The sequence below is a fragment of the Mustela lutreola genome, chromosome 10 (assembly GCF_030435805.1).
Source record: "Mustela lutreola isolate mMusLut2 chromosome 10, mMusLut2.pri, whole genome shotgun sequence".
NCBI lineage: Eukaryota > Metazoa > Chordata > Mammalia > Carnivora > Mustelidae > Mustela > Mustela lutreola.
In genome coordinates, this window is record NC_081299.1 from 45,280,506 (window position 1) to 45,299,206 (window position 18,701).

General features: G+C 47.5%; 1 protein-coding gene across 1 annotated transcript in view; it reads right to left on the reverse strand.

The window, feature by feature from the left end:
- The window catches only part of PLPP3 (phospholipid phosphatase 3), an 83,342-nt gene that overhangs the window by 19,436 nt on the left and 45,205 nt on the right, over positions 1–18,701 (reverse strand). Inside the window, exons 3-4 of the mRNA XM_059135061.1 lie at positions 7,570–7,850; positions 7,105–7,162 (exon numbers count right to left, since the gene is read on the reverse strand). Coding sequence (XP_058991044.1) covers positions 7,105–7,162; positions 7,570–7,850 — 339 coding nt within the window. The remainder of the gene's footprint in view (positions 1–7,104; positions 7,163–7,569; positions 7,851–18,701) is intronic.

Below are 18,701 nucleotides of genomic sequence, written 5' to 3' on the forward strand. Positions count from 1 at the left end.
CCTGCCTTGGAAACCTGCGCCAGGGGATAGGACAAGGAGCAAGTGACTGCATTCATTCCCATTTCACCAGAGGAAGTCACACTCCTGACCACAATGATACTATGGCCCATGTCCCAGATCAAATAGTAAGGAGACTTGCTTGGACTCAGAATTTCTGCAGGGGCTTCTGGGAAGTCCTAGGCATCCTGCAAAAGGGTGTTTAGGAAAATGGTAAGCAGAACTGGACAAAACCAGAAAGGCTGAATTGCCGTGCCCTCTCATAGAGGTCAAGACTTATCTGTCTTTACTTCCCCAGCCGCCTGAAGGTCTCTGGGCTGGAGGAATCCACTTCTAAGCACCTGTGTGAGTGACATTGCAGAAAAGGTTCTGATTTGCAATCAGAGCAAAACTAAATTTGAATCTTTTCTCTGTTCCATGCCACCTGCAGGACCCTAAACAAGCCACTGTCCTCTGAAGTTCTGCTTCCTCTTATGTAATGAGATTCACTCATTTAAAAAAACAAACACCTGTCGAGAAAGGACACAGCTCAAAACTGTGAAAAGACAGCCAACACGAATAAAGTTAAGCTCCCTTCCTGAAAAAAAAAAAGGTTAAAATTAAAAAATGAAATCTTGTTCTTGTACTAAGATTTTTCTTCCAATTGCTAAAATAAAATGCTGACTGTAGACAGGAAGGTTACAACAGAAAGCTGTATGCCCTGCCCACGATCCCCATCCCCAAAATGATGTATGTGAAAGTCCCGAGCACAGAGAACTCACTCCATAAATGGAGTTCTCTCCTCTTTCCTAGTCCTAGCTTCAAAACTGGGGTCCTGTGGAATTCCAACAAAACCTCTTTAGAGAGGTCTGGCTGAACTCACGCAGGCTCCTCTGGTCTGAACCAGCAAGAGTCAGATGTGGGGTGAGTCACACTGGGTTCTTGCTAAGTCATTTGTGTTTCATTACATGATTTGCATACTGGCGAAACAGGTCCGTACTGTCCTCTCACTTCATTTCCATTGCTCTTGGGACTGCTCCGCTCAGAGCGAAAAGGAGGCTTTTGTCCTTCCTTCTGTCCCTGCCTGCTCTCTTCCTGGAAGTCTGTCCAGATCCCTGACACCCACAGGGAGAAACTTTCTCCCTTCTCTCATCTCCACCACAGCTCACGCTTGGCTCTGGTTCATGTGCCTGGTGACTTGTCTACGTGGGGCAGAGCTGGAATTTCTCTCTGGGAAGCTATTCAACAGCCTTCAGGACAAAAGAAGAATTTTTAGTGGGCTTTTCTCCTCCTTCAAGAGGGAATCAGCTCTTGCTTCCTGTCACGATCACAGGGAGAAAAAGAAACTACCAGTGTGTTGAGCCCTGTTCCAGACATTGTTCCAGACGCTTCACATGACCTTCCCTGCAATTATCATGGCCATCCTACGTGGTAGACACATTCTGCCCATTTTACAGATGAAGAGATCAAGCCCAAAAGGCCACGTCACTTGCTCAAGTGACATGATGCAGGATTTACACTGAGTAAGATGTGTCTTTTTCTAAGTCTAAGCTCTAATCACAGAAGGTGGCTTCCTTAGCAAGGAATTAGAGGAAATTTGGGCTCTGCACAGCAAGTATTAGCTTTTTGTACTGGACTTCTGTCTAAGGAAAAAAGCAATGTGAGGGGACCATGGGGCTATTGGGGGCTACAGGACAGTCTATAGTGCATATCTGGAAACACATGCTCCTGAAATTCACCTATCACATACTTTTATAAGGCCCAAGTCTAAAATCCAAGTGTAGCTTTTCTAATAGTGAGAGTATTAGAATCTCTGCCCTGATTATCAACTAGAGAACCTGTGAACCGTGCAGTCAGTGTCCCTCCTAATGGAGTGAGCAGCCCCCTCCTCAGGCCCCGTGCCTCAGGCCACCCGAGTCAGAGACCCCCTCTCCACCTGCTCTGAGACTATTTACTTTTCAGACTTTCCACACCAAACAGGAGGTCATTTGGTGTCCCCAGGTGCTCACACAAGGTCTGGCTCAGAAAGTGCCAGATGGATGGGTGGACAGATGGACTGACGGATGGGTAGATGAATGATGGATGGATATAGGCAGGGGAAAGACAAGGAAAAACATCTATATCTGACATCGTGGTTTATTCTCTGTAGAACCACAATTTTCTCCCTGCAAGGGATTTCACCAGACACTCCCAGGTTCTGTGGGCATGTCTCGTGGGCATACCAGACCCCACCGCTCCAGGATTCTAAACATGCTGAACAAAACCTCAATGACTAACAACCACAGGCCAGGGAACATGGCTGTCAGAGGACAGACACTTCCCTGTTTCCTTGGTATCCAACAAGCCCTTTGACACATAAACAGTTCCCACGGGCACCCCAGTAAAGAGTCAATATGTCAACGGTCTGGCAAAGAGACGGCAAAGGCCTTTCCTACATCCCCCAAGTCCTTTCCCAGCGATCAGTTCAGGGATGAGGGAATGAACACAGTTCTAACCGGAATGGGGAAGAGCACAGCTTGGGGATATCCAAGGCCCGCGATGAAGTCATTCATTCATTCATTCATTCACTCATCAAATATTCACTGCATACGTAGCTAAGGGTCAGACCCTGTTTGGAGCAGTGGGATACAGTGGGGAATCAAGAGACAAAAACGTCCCCCTCATGAAGCTGACACTTTCTGGTAGAGAAATGGATACTGACGTCAGAGGCTGAGAAATGACGTCAGGGGGAGGGGAATGAGGCTGCAAAGGGAGTTAGGGAGTGCTGCAGGAGGGGCCAGGGAAGGCTTCTGACACAGCACCCTGAAGAAGGCAAGAGGGCATGGCGCCCGTTCAGAGAGGGAGGCGTGGTGGCAAAGGAAAGGCCTCGCCACCAGCTTCCTGCTGCCTGGTGGAGCTGCAGGAGGAGGGGCTGGGGCAGCTGGTCCCGAAAGCCCCCTCAGCTCTCAATGCACCCTCCACCCCCTTCACCCCGGCCACCACAGCCGAACTGAACTGAAAACCTACAGCTTGCAAAGCGCCACCCTCCTCTTCACCCGTGCGCAGGCAGTTCTTCCAATCCGCCCATCTTCACCCCACGGGCAACCTTCCCCAGCTTCCACCACCTGCCACTCCAGGCTGGCCTGGGCGCCATGATTCTAAGTTTCCTTAAGAACCTACACCTGCCCCTACCCCCGCCCCGCACAATGTACCAAGCTGCTGTCATCGTCTACTTGCTCCCTGAGACTAGACTGAACTCCCTAAGGCCTGTGCCCATGACTTACCAATGTCTATGTCCCCACCCCTAGCATGCCACTGGGTCTATCAGTCACCCCCTAAACATGGGCTGATGTGCCGAATGCTGAAGCCACGTTGAGCTCCTTGAGGGCTGGGCCCAGGTCTGATCCATGTTAGTAGCCCTGGGAGGTAACAGAGGGCCTGAGACAACACAAGCAACACCAGGTAGGCCCACAGATTGGGTTCTGCGCAGGTGTTGGCATCTTATCCAGAAAGCCAAGTCATCCTCGACCCCTGACCGTGGAGGCACAGGGCTGGTCCAGATGTGGCTCTCTGAGGCTTCGGCCGGACTCAGGGTTAGAAAAGCATCACGTACACTTATATATGCGGTGGGTTTTTCTTATTAGAATCTGCATTAATCACTAACATACCTTAACCTTGTCTCAAAGCTTCCATGCCCAGAGATAATTTGGTGTTTGGGGCATGGTTTTTCCAAGCTAACCATTTTACAAATCAAAACCTAACGTGGAGAGTCCTTCAGAGCCATGGGAGGCTTCGGAGGGCAGCTGCTGCCCACAGGCCTGGGGTAGGGGTGGCTGGTGCTTCCCATCCCCCAACCTCCCTTTGAACACCGAAGTAACAAGGGCGTAGGTTTTTCCCTGAGGGCTTCCCATCTTTTCTTGTAGCGCTGGGGGTAGTTCAAACTTCTTTCAAATAGAACCACAGAGATTGAGAAACAAGTAGATACTATCTAATTCCACTCTTTATGGAGAAAGCAGGGTCTAGAGATGAAGTGTGGCAACAGCCTTTCAAAAGAGACGTGACTATCTCCACTTAACAGAGGAGTACATTGAGGCACGAAAGCTAAGCTAACAACCCAGGTTCCAGAGCTAGTCAGGAGGTGGCGGAATCATCTGGGTCTGCCAGACCTTGAGGGAAAACACCATCCATGCTACACCCAACTGGTTCAAAGGTGATTTTCCCCAACGCCCCAGAGAAGCCGCGCTGGGGAAGGCCAGGGCTGCCTCTGCCCACCTCCAATTCCTGAAGCTCCACAGAGCAGCACTGGGGGTGGGTGGCGGGGGGCTGCTCGGAGGGCAGCATTTCCCATGGACCCTGACCCGCAGCAACGGTGTTCTTGAAAGCTCTGCACACCGGACATTCAGAGGGTTGAGATTTCTGCGTAGCGTCCTGTAGAAACGCACCTGACAAAGAGGACCGTCCTCCTTGGAATTTAGCCTCAGGGGTTGTTTCAGGGCAAGATAACCGTAGAGCTAAAAATAAGAGCGCTGGGTTTATATGTTGTATATATGGGGATCCGTGAGTTGTGCACGTCACAATGTGTGCAGTGGTGTGTGCATGGCTGCGTGCGTGTATGTGCAGTGAGACACGAGGGCGATGGAGGCTAAGGAGGCTCTTCTCTTCCTCCCTCCCTCTTCCCTGCCTCCTTCCCCTCCTTCTTTCCAGAAACATAAAAGCACTATAATTTTTTTCCTCCCCCAAAGATGCAAACAAACATTCGGTACGAATCCACCCTCACTCCTCACCCCTGCGGAGGAGGTTTCTGGCTGTAATCATAGCTGGTGGGAGGTGGTCATGGGGAGTGGGGGCGGTGGGGCACAGCTCCTCCATTAAAGTAGATCTGAAGAAAGGCAGGTTGCTGAAATGGAAGTTAGAGTGGGGAGATTATACTCTTTTTCTTTTCTTTTCTTTTCTTTTTTTAACAATTTCATTTATTTATTTGACAGAGAGATCACAAGTAGGCAGAGAGGCAGGCAGAGAGAGAGGGGGAAGCAGGCTTCCCACTGAGCAAAGATCCCTATGTGGGGCTTGATCCCAGGACCCTGAGATCATGACCCGAGCCGAAGGCAGGGGCCTAAACCACTGAACCACCCAGGTGCCCCTTCTTTTATTTTCTAAAAGATTTTATTTATTTGACACAGAGATAGAGAGAGAGAGAGAGAGCATAAGCAGGGGGGAGCAGCAGACAGGGGAAAAGCAGACTCCCAGCTGAGCAAGGAGCTCAATGCGGGGCTTGATCCCAGGGCCCCAGGATCATGACCTGAGCCGGAGGCAGACACTTAACCAACTGCGCCAGATGAACACCTGGCAAACTTTTGTTCTTTAAGGTGATCCTGGTGGGGTTGTTTTTGTGTTCTGAAGAGCAGTACCATGAAAACAACAGACTGTGATCCTGCTGTCAACGAGAAAAGCCTTCAAATCCACTTTCTCCCTTTTATAGGAGATAGAAATTTTATTACTAACACTCTTAAGATTTGGGTTGATTGGTGGGTTTTCAGCTAAGAAAGAGGTAATCAAAATGCATCTCATCGAGTTACTGAGAGAACCGAATGCCGTCTTGTGAGCTTGCCCCAGTGTCCAGCACACAGAAGGCACCAGCAATGTGTCAGCACCTTTATCTTTTCAGTGGCTGTAGAGCACACAGTGCACAGGGTTGGTTTCAAAATTACCCAGCATTTTTCTCTTGGGAAAAATAAGAAGGAATAGGAGAAAAATGAACATAGACCCACTCCTCCAAGCACCTTTGCAAACACTGAAATTACATTTGTAAAATTGTTCCCAGACCGGAGTAAAGTATAAAAAAAAAATAGGAAACTAAATATCTTCGCTACATTAGCTTTCTTAAAGCAGAGCAAAAGCAAAACAACAACAACAAATGAAGAAGGGAGGGGAGCACAATTCGTGAATAAATAAAATCCACGTCTGAGGTTTTCCTAGGCTGGGGCCCACCTTTCAGCTCTGTATCCCAGGTAATGGGAAGCCCGAAGGTCTCCGGGCTTGGAAAGGATGGCCAGGGAAAACAAAACAAAACCCTTCTGCTAGTTTTTCCAAATCCTAATTATGTTTTGTAAGTAAGTCAAAATCAAAACGCTCTTTCTGCAAACAGCTTATGCTCCCCTGAGCTACGTCTGACCTCTCAGCGCCTTCTTGCTCTTCATCAAAGGGGCCGAAAGCAGGAAGTGCCTTGGCACAGGGACCTCATTCAAGGGGAGAGGAGAGGCAGGGGACCGCATGTAACTCACAAAGAGAAACAGACCAGCCGCTGTCTGGGCAGCAGCTGGAGACGAGCCCTTGGCCTGCCCTGTCCCAGCGCCTCTAGGAAATCAGAGCAGACGTGGCCATGGGAAAGGCAACACGGGGGGTCAGATCATGGCCCCACCACCAGCTGAGGGACCCCCCCCACAACACACTGCTTAGCCTCCCTGGGGCTTGGTCTCTGGATCCCAGCAGCAGGGATACCCATGTCATGCCTCGCTGTGTTATTATGAGATCACGTGTGCTCAGGGACGCAGAATTATACTGTCACACGTGAAATCACTCCCCATCGCCAGATACTGATAATTTTGAAAGCCTTTCCCTCTGCAGGGGATGGAGGAGGGTTGGCATGGCGAACACCACAAGGAATTTTATGACAGAGCTTAGATGTGAGCAACAGTGCTAGTGCCCGTGTGAATTCTGACCATTCACTTGAATTCTCTGAGCCTTACTTAATAATCCGTTCCCACAAAAGAGATAATACTACTTTTAACCTAGGGTGCCTGGAAGGGTCAGCTGAGTTAAAGGGATGTTCAGAAAACAGTTTTGTTACATTAAAATGTGATACATGTGTCTTTGTCACCCTTTAAATTCAAAATGGGTGCACAGTCCTTATCAAAGAGCCATGATAAGTATTAGTTTTATTTGAAAAATGGGAAACATCTAGAAAGTAAAACAATTTCTAATGATGCCATGGCAGAGCTCAAAACAGAACTTCACTTTTCTAGCTAACTTCTCTTTCAAGGATTTCAAAATGACAGCTCTCCCTAACCATCCCGAGGGCTCTCTGCTCCGGAGAGATGTGAGCTGGTGTGGGGCCCTGCACTGCACTGGAATCAGAAGGAAGGTACTTACCACCAAATACAGCATAGTGTACATGGAGAAGGAGGCGTGGCCAGAGAAGAAGGACTTCCTGCAAGAGCAAGAGAGGGGCATGAGGGGGCCATATTCACACCCTGACACATGTTTGCCTGTCTGTCTTCCCTCCCTAGACTGTGACCAAACACTATCTTGTTTGGTTTTGTATCCTTGGTAGTGCTTTGGATACATTGTCTAGAACCTAGCAGGCACCCATGGATGCGTGAGCAAGCGGATGGATGGATGGACTTATCAGTGTTCTACCATAATTGCTATTTATCAATATATCTAAAAAATTTGACCCTGAGCTCCTTAAGAATGGGGACTGTGCCTTATACACCCCTTGAAGCCGAAGCCCAGCCCTGAACTTGGCACCTCGTGCAGCAGGCGCCTTAGTAAGTGTTCCCCAAACTGCCTGCATTCAAGGCGTGCACACCGTGTCCATGGCAGGCGGCGACTCACCTGGCTTCCTGGACTTTGCTGTCGTCCCCTCTGCATTTGTAGTTTTGGATGTAGCCCTCAGAGCAGTTGATCTGGCTGAAATCGGGGTTGCAGACGCTCAAGAAGTGAGGACGCAGGCGGCCTATGGAGACTTTGGCAATGTCTGTGAAGGACTGGCTGATGGCACAGCCAAAGAGGAAGCAGCCCACCTGCTTATAGAGGGCTGCCACATAGGGATTCTGAATCGTTGACCGGGACTTCTCCTTCAGGTAGTAGATGCGGTAGAACTCCCCAGTGATGATCTGAAAGGAAACCAATAGGGGAGTTAGGCAGTATCGAGACCTGACATGAAAGTGGATGTTGTAAAGAATATTTACTGATGGAAGAGAATGTTCTGTGTATAACTGCTGGCTATAACCTAGAAAGGCTCAATTTTCAGGACACCTGGGTGGCTCAGTCGGTTAAGCAGCTGTCTTCGGCGATGTCATGATCCCAGGGTCCTGGGATCGAGCCCCACATTGGGCTCCCTGCTCAGCAGGGAGTCTGCTTCTCCCTCTCCCTTTGCCCCTCCCCCTCCCTTGTGAATACGCTCTCTTTCTCTCTTTCAAATAAATAATAATAAAAAATTCAATTCAAATAAATAATAATAATAAATTTCAAATAAATAATAATAAAATCTTTTTTAAAAATCTCAATTTTCTATTTGAGAAATACATGGACAGAAATATGCACGGGAGGAAACATAGGAGTGCTAACATGGTCATTTTCCCCTTTTTGAAAAAGTCCCACATGGCCCTATAGTATCTTTGTAAAAACAAAAATATACAAATATATTTATACATATACAAATGTAATATTAAATATATATAAATATTGTATATCATAGTTATATGTATTTTTTTTTACTAAACAAAGAGACAAAGACCCAAATATAGGAAAAAAAAATTAGATGAACAATCATGGGCATGGTGAAGCGTGGCCAAGGCATCCGAGGATCTGAGCCAATCTCAGGATAGTGGGCTTCGGAGTCAGGGATCACCAGGCTTGTGTCAATACTGAGCCATGGTGGGAGTTTCTACGGGAAGGTGAATGCCCAAGACCATGTCTCGGGTTTGAGTCCCGGCTGTGCCACTGGCCTGGTGTTGCTCAGTCATGACAACCTCTCCAAAAGCTTCAGTTTCCTTCTCCATGAAAGGAGGCCACATGCCCTTGTGAGTCGTTGGCTTAAATCTGGTAACATGGATGGGAAATTACCTGGGTCATAGAAAGTGATTCTTTCATTTTCCTTTTTAGAATAATGCTGTGATGAGAACACTGGCCTACAAACTAAGGAACTTTTAATACAATGACCTTCGGTGTTTGCAAATTTCCAAGTCTATGGGCATTGTCTTCCATCTCCTCAATTCTAGAGGACAGCCAGTGAGTCTTGGCTTTCATACCCTTCCCCCATCACACCGTGTTTACTCCTAACACTTCAGGGAGGCTTCTCACCCCTGGGAAAAGAAGAGCCACCAATCACAGATGACCCGGTGTCCACCAGAGATTGCTCCCAGACGCTTTATTTCATGAAATCCTAACAATGGCCATGAGACAGGTATGGCTGAAGCTCAGACAAGGGAAGTGGCAGCTCGACCCACACTGCCTGGTGTGACATTAAGAACAGGGCTCCAGCTCGTTCTTCGCAAGGCTAACGCCCGTGATGCCTACACAACAGAGGACCATCCCACTTCGGTCATGCCCAACCACACAGCCTGCTGCTCTTGTCTTAACTCCACAGCACAGCCCCGGCCACTTCCTGATTGCAACCACAGTCCAGGGACAGCAACAGTCAACTCCTCACGCCCCACAGAGCTCCTTTTACAGCTTCTCGAGGGGCAGGGTGATGAGCCACGCTTGCTCTTTCAGGGAAGCCCAGTGTGTGTTCACAACCGCAAGGGAAGTAATAGACAGACGTATCCGGCCACTCCTTTCCAAAGTCTCCCGTTATTGTTTCACAGCTGGGAAAGGGGTCAAGGCATGGGGTCTGATCCAAGTTCTCAGGGGCTCCCAAGTCTAGTGGGGGTGGGAGGGGTTGGCCAGGTGGAAAGAAGATGCCAGCTGGGCCCAGGAGCCAGCAGGTGCGGGAGCGAGAACAGCCACCAGCACTGCTAACGTTTGTACAGCGAGTCTGTGTTTATAAATACTTGATTATTTCTAAGTGCTACGCTTTGGTTCCCAGATCACACTGAGTGTGATTCAGAGGGAGATGGTCAAAGGCCAGTCTAGCACACAGTACTGGCTTAGCCATTCTCTGGGAGAGCACTGATCTCACAGATGTGCTCAGAGACTACTGGTTGCATGAATGAATGAAAGGAAGAAGGACCATAGTCTTCACAGTTGTTTTATTATAAAACTGGAAATATCCTCTAAATATTACTGAAAGGCCTTTGATAACATGCTGCAGAGATTAAAACCTGCGAAGCACAGCACATCAGAAATGAAAGGGTCCATTATACATGGAAGAAACTGAGGTCCAAATTAACTAGCAAGGAAAGATTGGACCCAGGTGTTCTAGCTCCCCACCCAGCAATCTTTCCTACTGTTGCCGGTCTAATTCCCCTTTGAACCTGTTTATACTTTTACCCTGTGTAACCTTACGGGCTAACAAGTTCCAGATGTCCACTGCCACCATCATCCTCTTTCTTCTTTATTTATAAATCACATTCGCATGACTTTGGACTCAAGGAGACAAACGCTCAACTAGGAGGCAATGGCCAGGGTTCAAGTCCCTATTCACTGAGTGAACGTGAGATAAGCCAGTATCTGCATTTGCAAAATAAGGACGCTAGACGCCGTAATTTATCCCTTCATAATTGCAATGACATTTACTTCCAGCTACCCTGTGCTACCTCCACCACTAGCCTCCCAACCAAGCAAAGGCAATAAGCAACAGCACAGGAAAGTACTTCCTCAGAGACGATGCCATGGCCACCAGGCAGAACCAAGGCCCTATGCATAGTCCCTGCCCTTGATGTGTCACGGCTACAAATTAAGAAACTCTAAACTGATCTGGCTTGAGCCTGACTTCCTATTTGATGCTGAAAAAGAACATGTGGCTTTTCACTGCCAATCAGCAACTCGTAGGTGAATTTACTGATTAATCTCAGGCGAGTCACCCCTGTGCTTCCATCACTTCAAGGAGAAAGGGTTTGATTACAGCTCGAGGGCTACTTTCAGCTCTAACATCCCTTCATTCTAAAACTTCAGTTTCAGTGCCAGGGGCTTGCACGTGGCAAGCCACCAGTTAAAATGCTTTCTCCTCTCATGGGAGGAGAAAGGGGTAAAGAAGCTGTTTCGTGGCATCTCAAATTCCTAGTAACTAAGCTATTAATAGCAGTACCCTTGTCCATTTCTTTCGAACTTTACAGTTTCATTTGATCTGTAACTCTGTGAAGAATTTACACCCACTGTACAGCTGAGGATGGTAAGGCTCTGGAGGGACAGGCACTTCGCTGAAGGAGTTGAGGCTTCTTAGTGACAGAACAAAAGTGGAGCCCAGATATGCTGACCCTTAAGTTCAAAGACTCACAACAGACTATATGGACAGAATGTTTTGTTACAGAGCTTTCTCGACTTATGATGGTGTTACGTCCTGATAAAACTCATCCTAAGTAGAAAATATCGTAACTCAAAGATAGACTGAATACACCGCCCAAACATCATAGCTTCCCCTCGCCAACCTTAAACATGCTCAGAACACTGGCATTAGCCTACGGTTGGGCATAATCAATTAGCACAATGCCTGTGTTGCAATTAAGTATAGAATAGCACGTGTAATTTATTGGCTACTGCACTGAAAGTGAAAAAGAGAAGGGCAGCATGAGTACAGAAAGGCTGTTTACGCTCGTGATCGCATGGTTTGGCTGCGAGCTGGGGCTCACTGCTGCTGCCCCGCCTCACAAGAAGGCACCCGTACCACAGATTCTTAGCGCATGGGCGGGGGGGGGGGGGATCAAGTACAGCTTCTACTGACTGTGCATTGCTTGTGCACCATTGTAAAGTCGTAATTCAAACCATCGTAAACTGGGCATCAGCTGTATTTCTATCGTTATTAAAAACAATTTCCACTGCAGAACAGCAATGGAGTATTTTCAAGGACAGGAACGGGCTGAAGCCATTTAGCAGACACATGACTCCAGGACCACATGGCCTTCTGGGGCAGCCCTGACAGATCTCGCAGTTAATGAGCAACAAATTATGTATTTTCTCTATCCCCTTGTACAGAAGGGTCGGGGAGTCGACAACACGGCCATAAATCATCATTATGAACCAGCCGGACTTGGCTTCTTGTAATCCTAACCCTTAAAAGACCATTGAAGGAGATTCGGGCTGGGAGACCCGGGCAAACACCTCACCTCTGCCGAAGAGGCAAAAGCTTAAATTGTTCTCTGACACGTTACACACCTAATGCTGGAGTTCCAGATTGACTGCTTTCGGACCTTATTCATCCCTCACAATGTTTTTATTCCTGGGTCATAAAATCAGTTCTTCCTTCCCCCTATGAAGGCTAGGGCTCCACCCAGGACTCCAACCCCTGGAGCCCGCATTTCTGCTTCAGTCAGCAAAGTTGTGATATGTAAATTTCGCTGCCCAGAAGGATGCCTTCAATGTTGATCCCTTTCTGAAGGAGCAAGCAACAGATTCAGGGGGATGGCAAGCTGCCACGCAGCAGAGGAGAGTTCTCCCCTACCTGCCTTTTAAAGCACTTGGCACAGAATCTGGAAACTAATAAAGTAGGAAAGCACTGCAATTAAGCTACGAGGGGACAGAAAAGGGATCTTAACTTGCCTGACAACGGTAACGGTTTGTCCCCAGCTCCAGAGCATGCCTCTCTGCCTATCCTCTCTGCTGTCAAAGAGCTTGATGGCCCACATGTTCACAAGTATCAAAGTGTTCCAGAGAGGAAATTTGGAGAACATTAACTTTTTGGAAAAGAGAGAGCATGCGGTGGTCAAAGAGGCACTGACTTTGAAGCCAGAAAATCCTTAGTCTGAAGCCCATTTCTTACCTTAGGCAAGTGTCTTCACCTCTCTGGGCTTAGGTCTTCTCATCGATAAAAGTAAGATATAAATCATCCACCTGGTGGGATTGCCAAGGGATGCAAGCAGGTGATATGCCAAATGGGGGCCATTTGGCTGGCCCCCAGCAGATGACCCCTCCAAAAGTTAATTTTTTTCTCTTTCCCTCAGAGAAGAGGAAATAAAAAATCAACACATACTTGTAGAAAATATCTTTTCTAAGCTCCTTCCAAAAGCTCCTTAGAAATGAACATTCCAAATCGAAGAGTTTGGAAGTACCACCCCTCCAGAGTAGAACCAGAAGATATGTGTACCGATACGTTGGTTTTGACCACTGTGCCTACAGGATGTCTTTCTCAGAGGAGCTAAGCAGAAGAGAAGCCTAAACCCCAGGCAAGCAAGGGCAGGCCTATAGTACTGTTTAGGTCACTTGTCACATTCCTCTCTATAAATGATCCCAAGAAAAGTTAAGACTTGTGGACAGTGTCCCAACAATCCATCTTCAAGAGACTTTAGAGTTCCAAGAACAAACATCCCTATTTTCTGATCTGCTTGAATAATAGTATTTACAGAGTGTTTTACTACTTACAAAGCATTTTCACATCTGCTGCACTATCTGCTTCTCACAACACCCTAGGAATTACTCAATTCTTGTCACCACTTTAAAAGTCAGTATAGGGGAGACCAGAGAGGCCAGTGAATCAGGCTTGGTCAGAAATTCGGCGATAGCAGGGCTGCAGCCGCAGCATGGACCCCACTCCAGTTCCTGTGCCCTGTCCCACGGCATGAAGGCAGCTTTCTGTGTGAAGTCCTAGCAGGCAGCATGATCTGAGTTTCTGGGGAGACGGATGCTCCTGGAGCATGTGGTGTGGTCACTTACTCGTCAGGCACTTGCGCACCTCAGCCCCTGTGAGCCACAGTGCACCAAGCTGTTCTTTCACATCTTGGTTGTGTGCATGAATGAACTTCTTTCTGTACAGAACAGAATCATTCATTCAACAAACACTGGGCTCTCAGTCCTAAGAGAAAGGGAAACGTATTTGGGTCCTGCTGCTACAGATGGGGACGGTAGCTGCATTTTCTCTGAAGCTGAATGCTCCATCTCGTACAACAAGATGTAGCACCTTTCGTGACTAGAAAGAACTGATGAGAAATTTCATCCTCGCTTCTTCTCCCGCTTGATCGTCTTCAGCGTTTTGGCAAGAGATCGGTGCAGTGCAGACTGGGAAAGGCAAGGAGGACAGAGCTAGCTCTGTGCAAGGCCACCAGTGGAGTTTCTGGGCCCCGTGGGTAAGTCAAAACTCCAAAATCCAGCATATAGACAGCAAAGAGGCCAGAGAGAGGCCCAGAAGCTAGTGTTTGCAGACTGTTTTGGGCAGCACCACTCAGTGGTGGCTGCCCAAAGCCCAGACACTTTATGAAGAAGGCATTCTGAGGGATGAAGCATCATTATTTTCCCAAAGGTCGGGACTTAGAGCCACGGTTCTCCTACATGACTAGGCCTGCCTATCTGTGCAAGGAGCTTCAGGATGGGTTTTCTGTACCACCTCCTGGGGCCCATCTCTTACTCTGTTTTGACACCGAATTCCCTAAGCTTCCTGAATAATGCACCACAGTGCTTTTCTTCCTATGTCTCAAATACCTATCTCCTTGCCTTTCTGCTGTGATCTCTGCTGCTTCAGCAGTTTGAATTATTACCTCTGGGAAGACGACTACCCAAAGGGCATCTCTCTCTCTCTCTCTCATTTCTGCTTACCCCTTTTACCAGTCAGCCCTCTACCGATCTTCTGCCAAATCTCCCAACTAGCATCACGGATCACATTAGGATGTCAACCCAACCCAGTCTCACATCACGCTCATTTCAACTTCTGTCCCAAACCTCACGGCTCTTCCCTTCATCTCTGTTCGAGTCACCACCATACAACTGCAAAGACATGACCCTGTAGGCCTCCTTATCTCACTGCCATCCACATGTGGTCACCCTGCTTCTGCAAGCTGCCTCCTGTCCATCTCCTCCCTCCTCCCCTTGCATCACCCCCACCGTGGTTCAGGTCTCATCCTCACCTTAGCTGCAAAACTGATGAAGCTGGCTTCAAATACTTCCATCAGTCTCCAGCCCACTAATTTGGGTAAAAACTCCTTGACATTCAAGGCATTTCACCATCTTGCTGTGTTCTCTTTATCTTTTATCTCTATCTACTTACTCCCAGATACTCTATTTTTCCAGCTGAACAGGTCTGCTTTATAGTTCCTGAAAATACTCCATTGTTTCAGCTTCTCATCCCTGAAGCAATCCCTTCTGCCTGGAAGCATCTCTGATGAAAGTCCTTCAAAGTAGAGCTCTAGTGTCAACTCACAGATGGGGTTAGAGTTCTGGCTTTTAACTTCAAGGTCTTGGATGATTGAGCACTATAACTCTTGTTCCCTTACGTGTAAAAAGGCGATGACACCAGTACCAAGAGCTCCAGGGTCATTGTGATAATTAAGTAGGACTATTGCTCAATGGATGATGATGGTGGCAATGATGATGAAGTCTTCAGCAACGAAAATAGCCTCAGTCATCTTCCTCTGAATTCCCATAGCAGCACTTTATTTATACCTCACACCATCTACTGCCTTTGGTCTCCTTTGTCCTTGAAGGTCTCGGCTCTGGGGCCCACCACCAGCAGAGAGTGCTCTGGCTCTCCTCATGTTCTCTGATCAACTTCTCAGTCTTCCTGAGAGTAATAGTGCAGTTGGTCTTCTCCTTGCCTGGCTTCCCCTTTAAACCACCAGCTCCTAGTTTTATATCTGCGTCTTAATATAAGCTGTAGGCCGAGGTGTCTACCACAATGTTTCCTTACTCTAAGGGCAATCTCACCGAGCATTCACCTATAGCCGGCCACTGCCTTCTGCAAAGCCACTTCATACAAAACCCTACTGCACACCGTTGGTCTTAGGATCTTAGGCGATCATCTGCACAGTGGTCATGTAGACCTCCTCCATACACTGAGCTCTCCAAGCAAGCCCAGAAATGACACAGTTTTATAGCTCATGAAATAAAGAGCACTCTGCATAGTACCTAGCACAGAGCAGGCCTTCAATAAATGTCAGTCCAAGCACTGGGCTTTGAAGCCAGAGAGAGACTGGGGTTTTAATTCCTGTTCCCTCATTCACTACACTGAGAGTAACCTTGCACTAGCGGCCTCTACCTTGGAAGCCTCCTATCCTGCCTTATTTATAAAAAGGGGTAAATAATACCTATGTCACCTAACTGTTTAAGAGGATTTAAGATAAGGCCTTAGTCTCTCCCCACCACCCCAACATTAGATCACTTATAAATGTTATCAGATTTCCCACTCCATCCCCTAATGCACAGACTCACAGAATGGATTTCTCAGCCTCCAGAGCATTATCACTTAAAATGGATAAATTATACCCTAAAGATACAAATGTAGTGATCTGAAGGGGCACATGCACCCAAATGTTTATAGCAGCAATGTCCACAGTAGCCAAACTATGGAAAGAACGTAGATGTCCATCAACAAATGAATGGATAAAGAAGATGTGGTATATATGCAATGGAATACTATGCAGCCATCAAAAGAAATGAAATCTTGCCATCTGTGACGAGGTGGATGGAACTAGAGGGTATTATGCTTAGTGAAATAAGTCAATCAGAGAAAGACAATTATCATATGATCTCCTGATATGAGGAAGTTGAGAGGCAACGTGGGGGGCTTGGGGGGTAGGAAAGTAATAAATGAAACAAGATGGGATTGGGAGGGAGACAAACCATAAGTGACTCTTAATCTCACAAAACAAACTGAGGGTTGCCGGGGAGAGGAGGGCAGGGAGAGGGTTGTTGGGTTATGGACATTGGGGAAGGTATATGCTATGGTGAGTACTGTGAAGTGTGTAAACCTGGCGATTCACAGACCTGTAGTCCTGGGGCTAATAATACATTGTATATTAATAAAAAAAATAAAAAATTGAAATGGCTAAATTAAAAACCACTTTCATGCTGGATACATTTTCCAAGTAGTCATTAACCCCTAAGAACTACACAGACCTAAGGGAGAACTGCTGGAGCTCTCACGTCTTCCAGGGGCTGGAGAGGTGTGTGTGTGTGTGTGTGTGTGTGTGTGTGTGTGTGTGTACAAACTAAATCCTAATCCAACGCCTGTGTTTGTTAAATGGCAAATAGATGCCTCCTCCCCCCATCTCCTCAGGGGTAAGAAGGTCTCAGAAGAACTCTGTAGCCATCTGATCAAGGACCCGCACAGTGGAAGGATTCATGGGGCCACTCTCCGTGGGTGGTCCTGGTAATTGCACAGATGTCGTGGACTGTAAACCAGGGGACCGGGTCTCCTACCAAGGCACTGCTGGGCCAGCCCGGCTTCACTGTTTTCAGAGTTGAAAACTCGCCTAACCTTTAATGAGGAGGCAATCTTGGGGAACCTTGTTTTCTTGGCAGTGCTCTCTCAGATAAAGGGGGCTGGGGGCGTGGGGAGGAAGTAATGAAATCCAGATGTGGGCACACTGAAGCGCGATCCTGAATAAACAAAACAAGTCTTGGAGGTATTAAGCTCTTCTTCTTGTCTCTCCAGTGAAAAATCTGCACGTCCTACAGAGCATGTTCCCATGTGCATCCTGGGCCATATTTAAGATTTGAGGGAAGAAGATGGCATACTTTTCCCTGCTACACAGGTCCTTTGACATTTCCTGGACTAATTTCTTTTTTTTTTTTTAATTTTCTGCCCGAAATGTATCGCTTGTGATTTGAGCACCACAGTCTGTGCCTTGCATGAGCAATTCAAAGCCAGACCGGGCCAGTCAGTCCCTGTCCCTCCCTACTGTGGCTCGCAGGGTAACAGAAGAATAAACAAGTAAACACACAGGACAGTTCCATCCAGTGACTGCAAAGTCCGAGGCTGGCCCAGAGAATCTCTGAGACCTTTGGAAGTTGGGGGAGGAGGCAACCAAGGAATGTTTCCTGGAGAGAGAGATGTCTGCCGGGGGTGGATTTAGTTCCTACCACGGGCAAGGGGGAAAGCCTGGTCTCGGCCTTCTAGGAACCTATTATCTAGCTGGGGAGACAAGACCTGGACACAGAGCACATGACCAGGCCAGAAGTATGGAAGGTGCTATTTGCTTAAGCTGCAACTAGGGTAGAGGTGCACACCAGGTCCCTAGCACCTGCTACCTTGGAGTGCTTGAGAAGTAATTGTGGAAGACAGGCAGGCTTTACCAGGCAGCAGTGGGGCCATTATTTAGGGAGGGGAAAAAAAAAGAAGGGAAAAAAAAGCCTTGCTTTTGAATCAGAGGACCCCTGTTCTGGCCCTGCCATTAATTAGTTATGGGAAAGTCACTTAATATCCTTGATCCCCAGGTGCCTTGGCTGTCACAGTCCACCTCCCAGGATCACCACCAGGTGCAAATCAGGGAATGTGCCCAAAATGTGCACTTTGTTAACTGCAGGATGCTACGGAAATGAAAGGGAGATTCTCGCCAACGGCATGCATAATGGCACTTGATTTGACCTCCAGAAAAACCCTATGGAGCTGGAGAACCACTGTCCCCAATCCACAGAAAAGGAAGGTATAGTTCTTTCCCAAAGGGGTCTGATCATGAATACGCACAAAAGTTAGGACGGGAACCTAAACCAGATGATGCCCAAGTCTGAGCTGTTTCTCTAATGAGCAGTATTATTACAGAAGTCACATTCAACAGGATCTCTGAGGAGGAGTAGAATTCATATGGCCAGAGGGAGGAGGGAGGGGCTGCACCCACGCCTCATCCACGCTTCAACTCCTAGATATTAAGAATCTATATAAACCACTTTCAGGGGCTGACCAAAGCAAGCACAGAGCCCATGTTTATTTGAAATGAATCCTGAGCATTTTTTTCCGTATTAAAATCTTCGCGCATAATGGCTTTCACGGTGTAGCGTAAGGCAAACTGAGAGGAGGCTAGGTAGGGGGTGATACTTGACTGGTTTTGCTCCTAATCTCACTGCTGCTAGAGTCATTAAACCTTTACAAGGCAGGGATAGGAACCACCGCTCTGTGGATTTGGAAAGAATTCCTATTATGCTATAATTCCAGAATCTGAGAT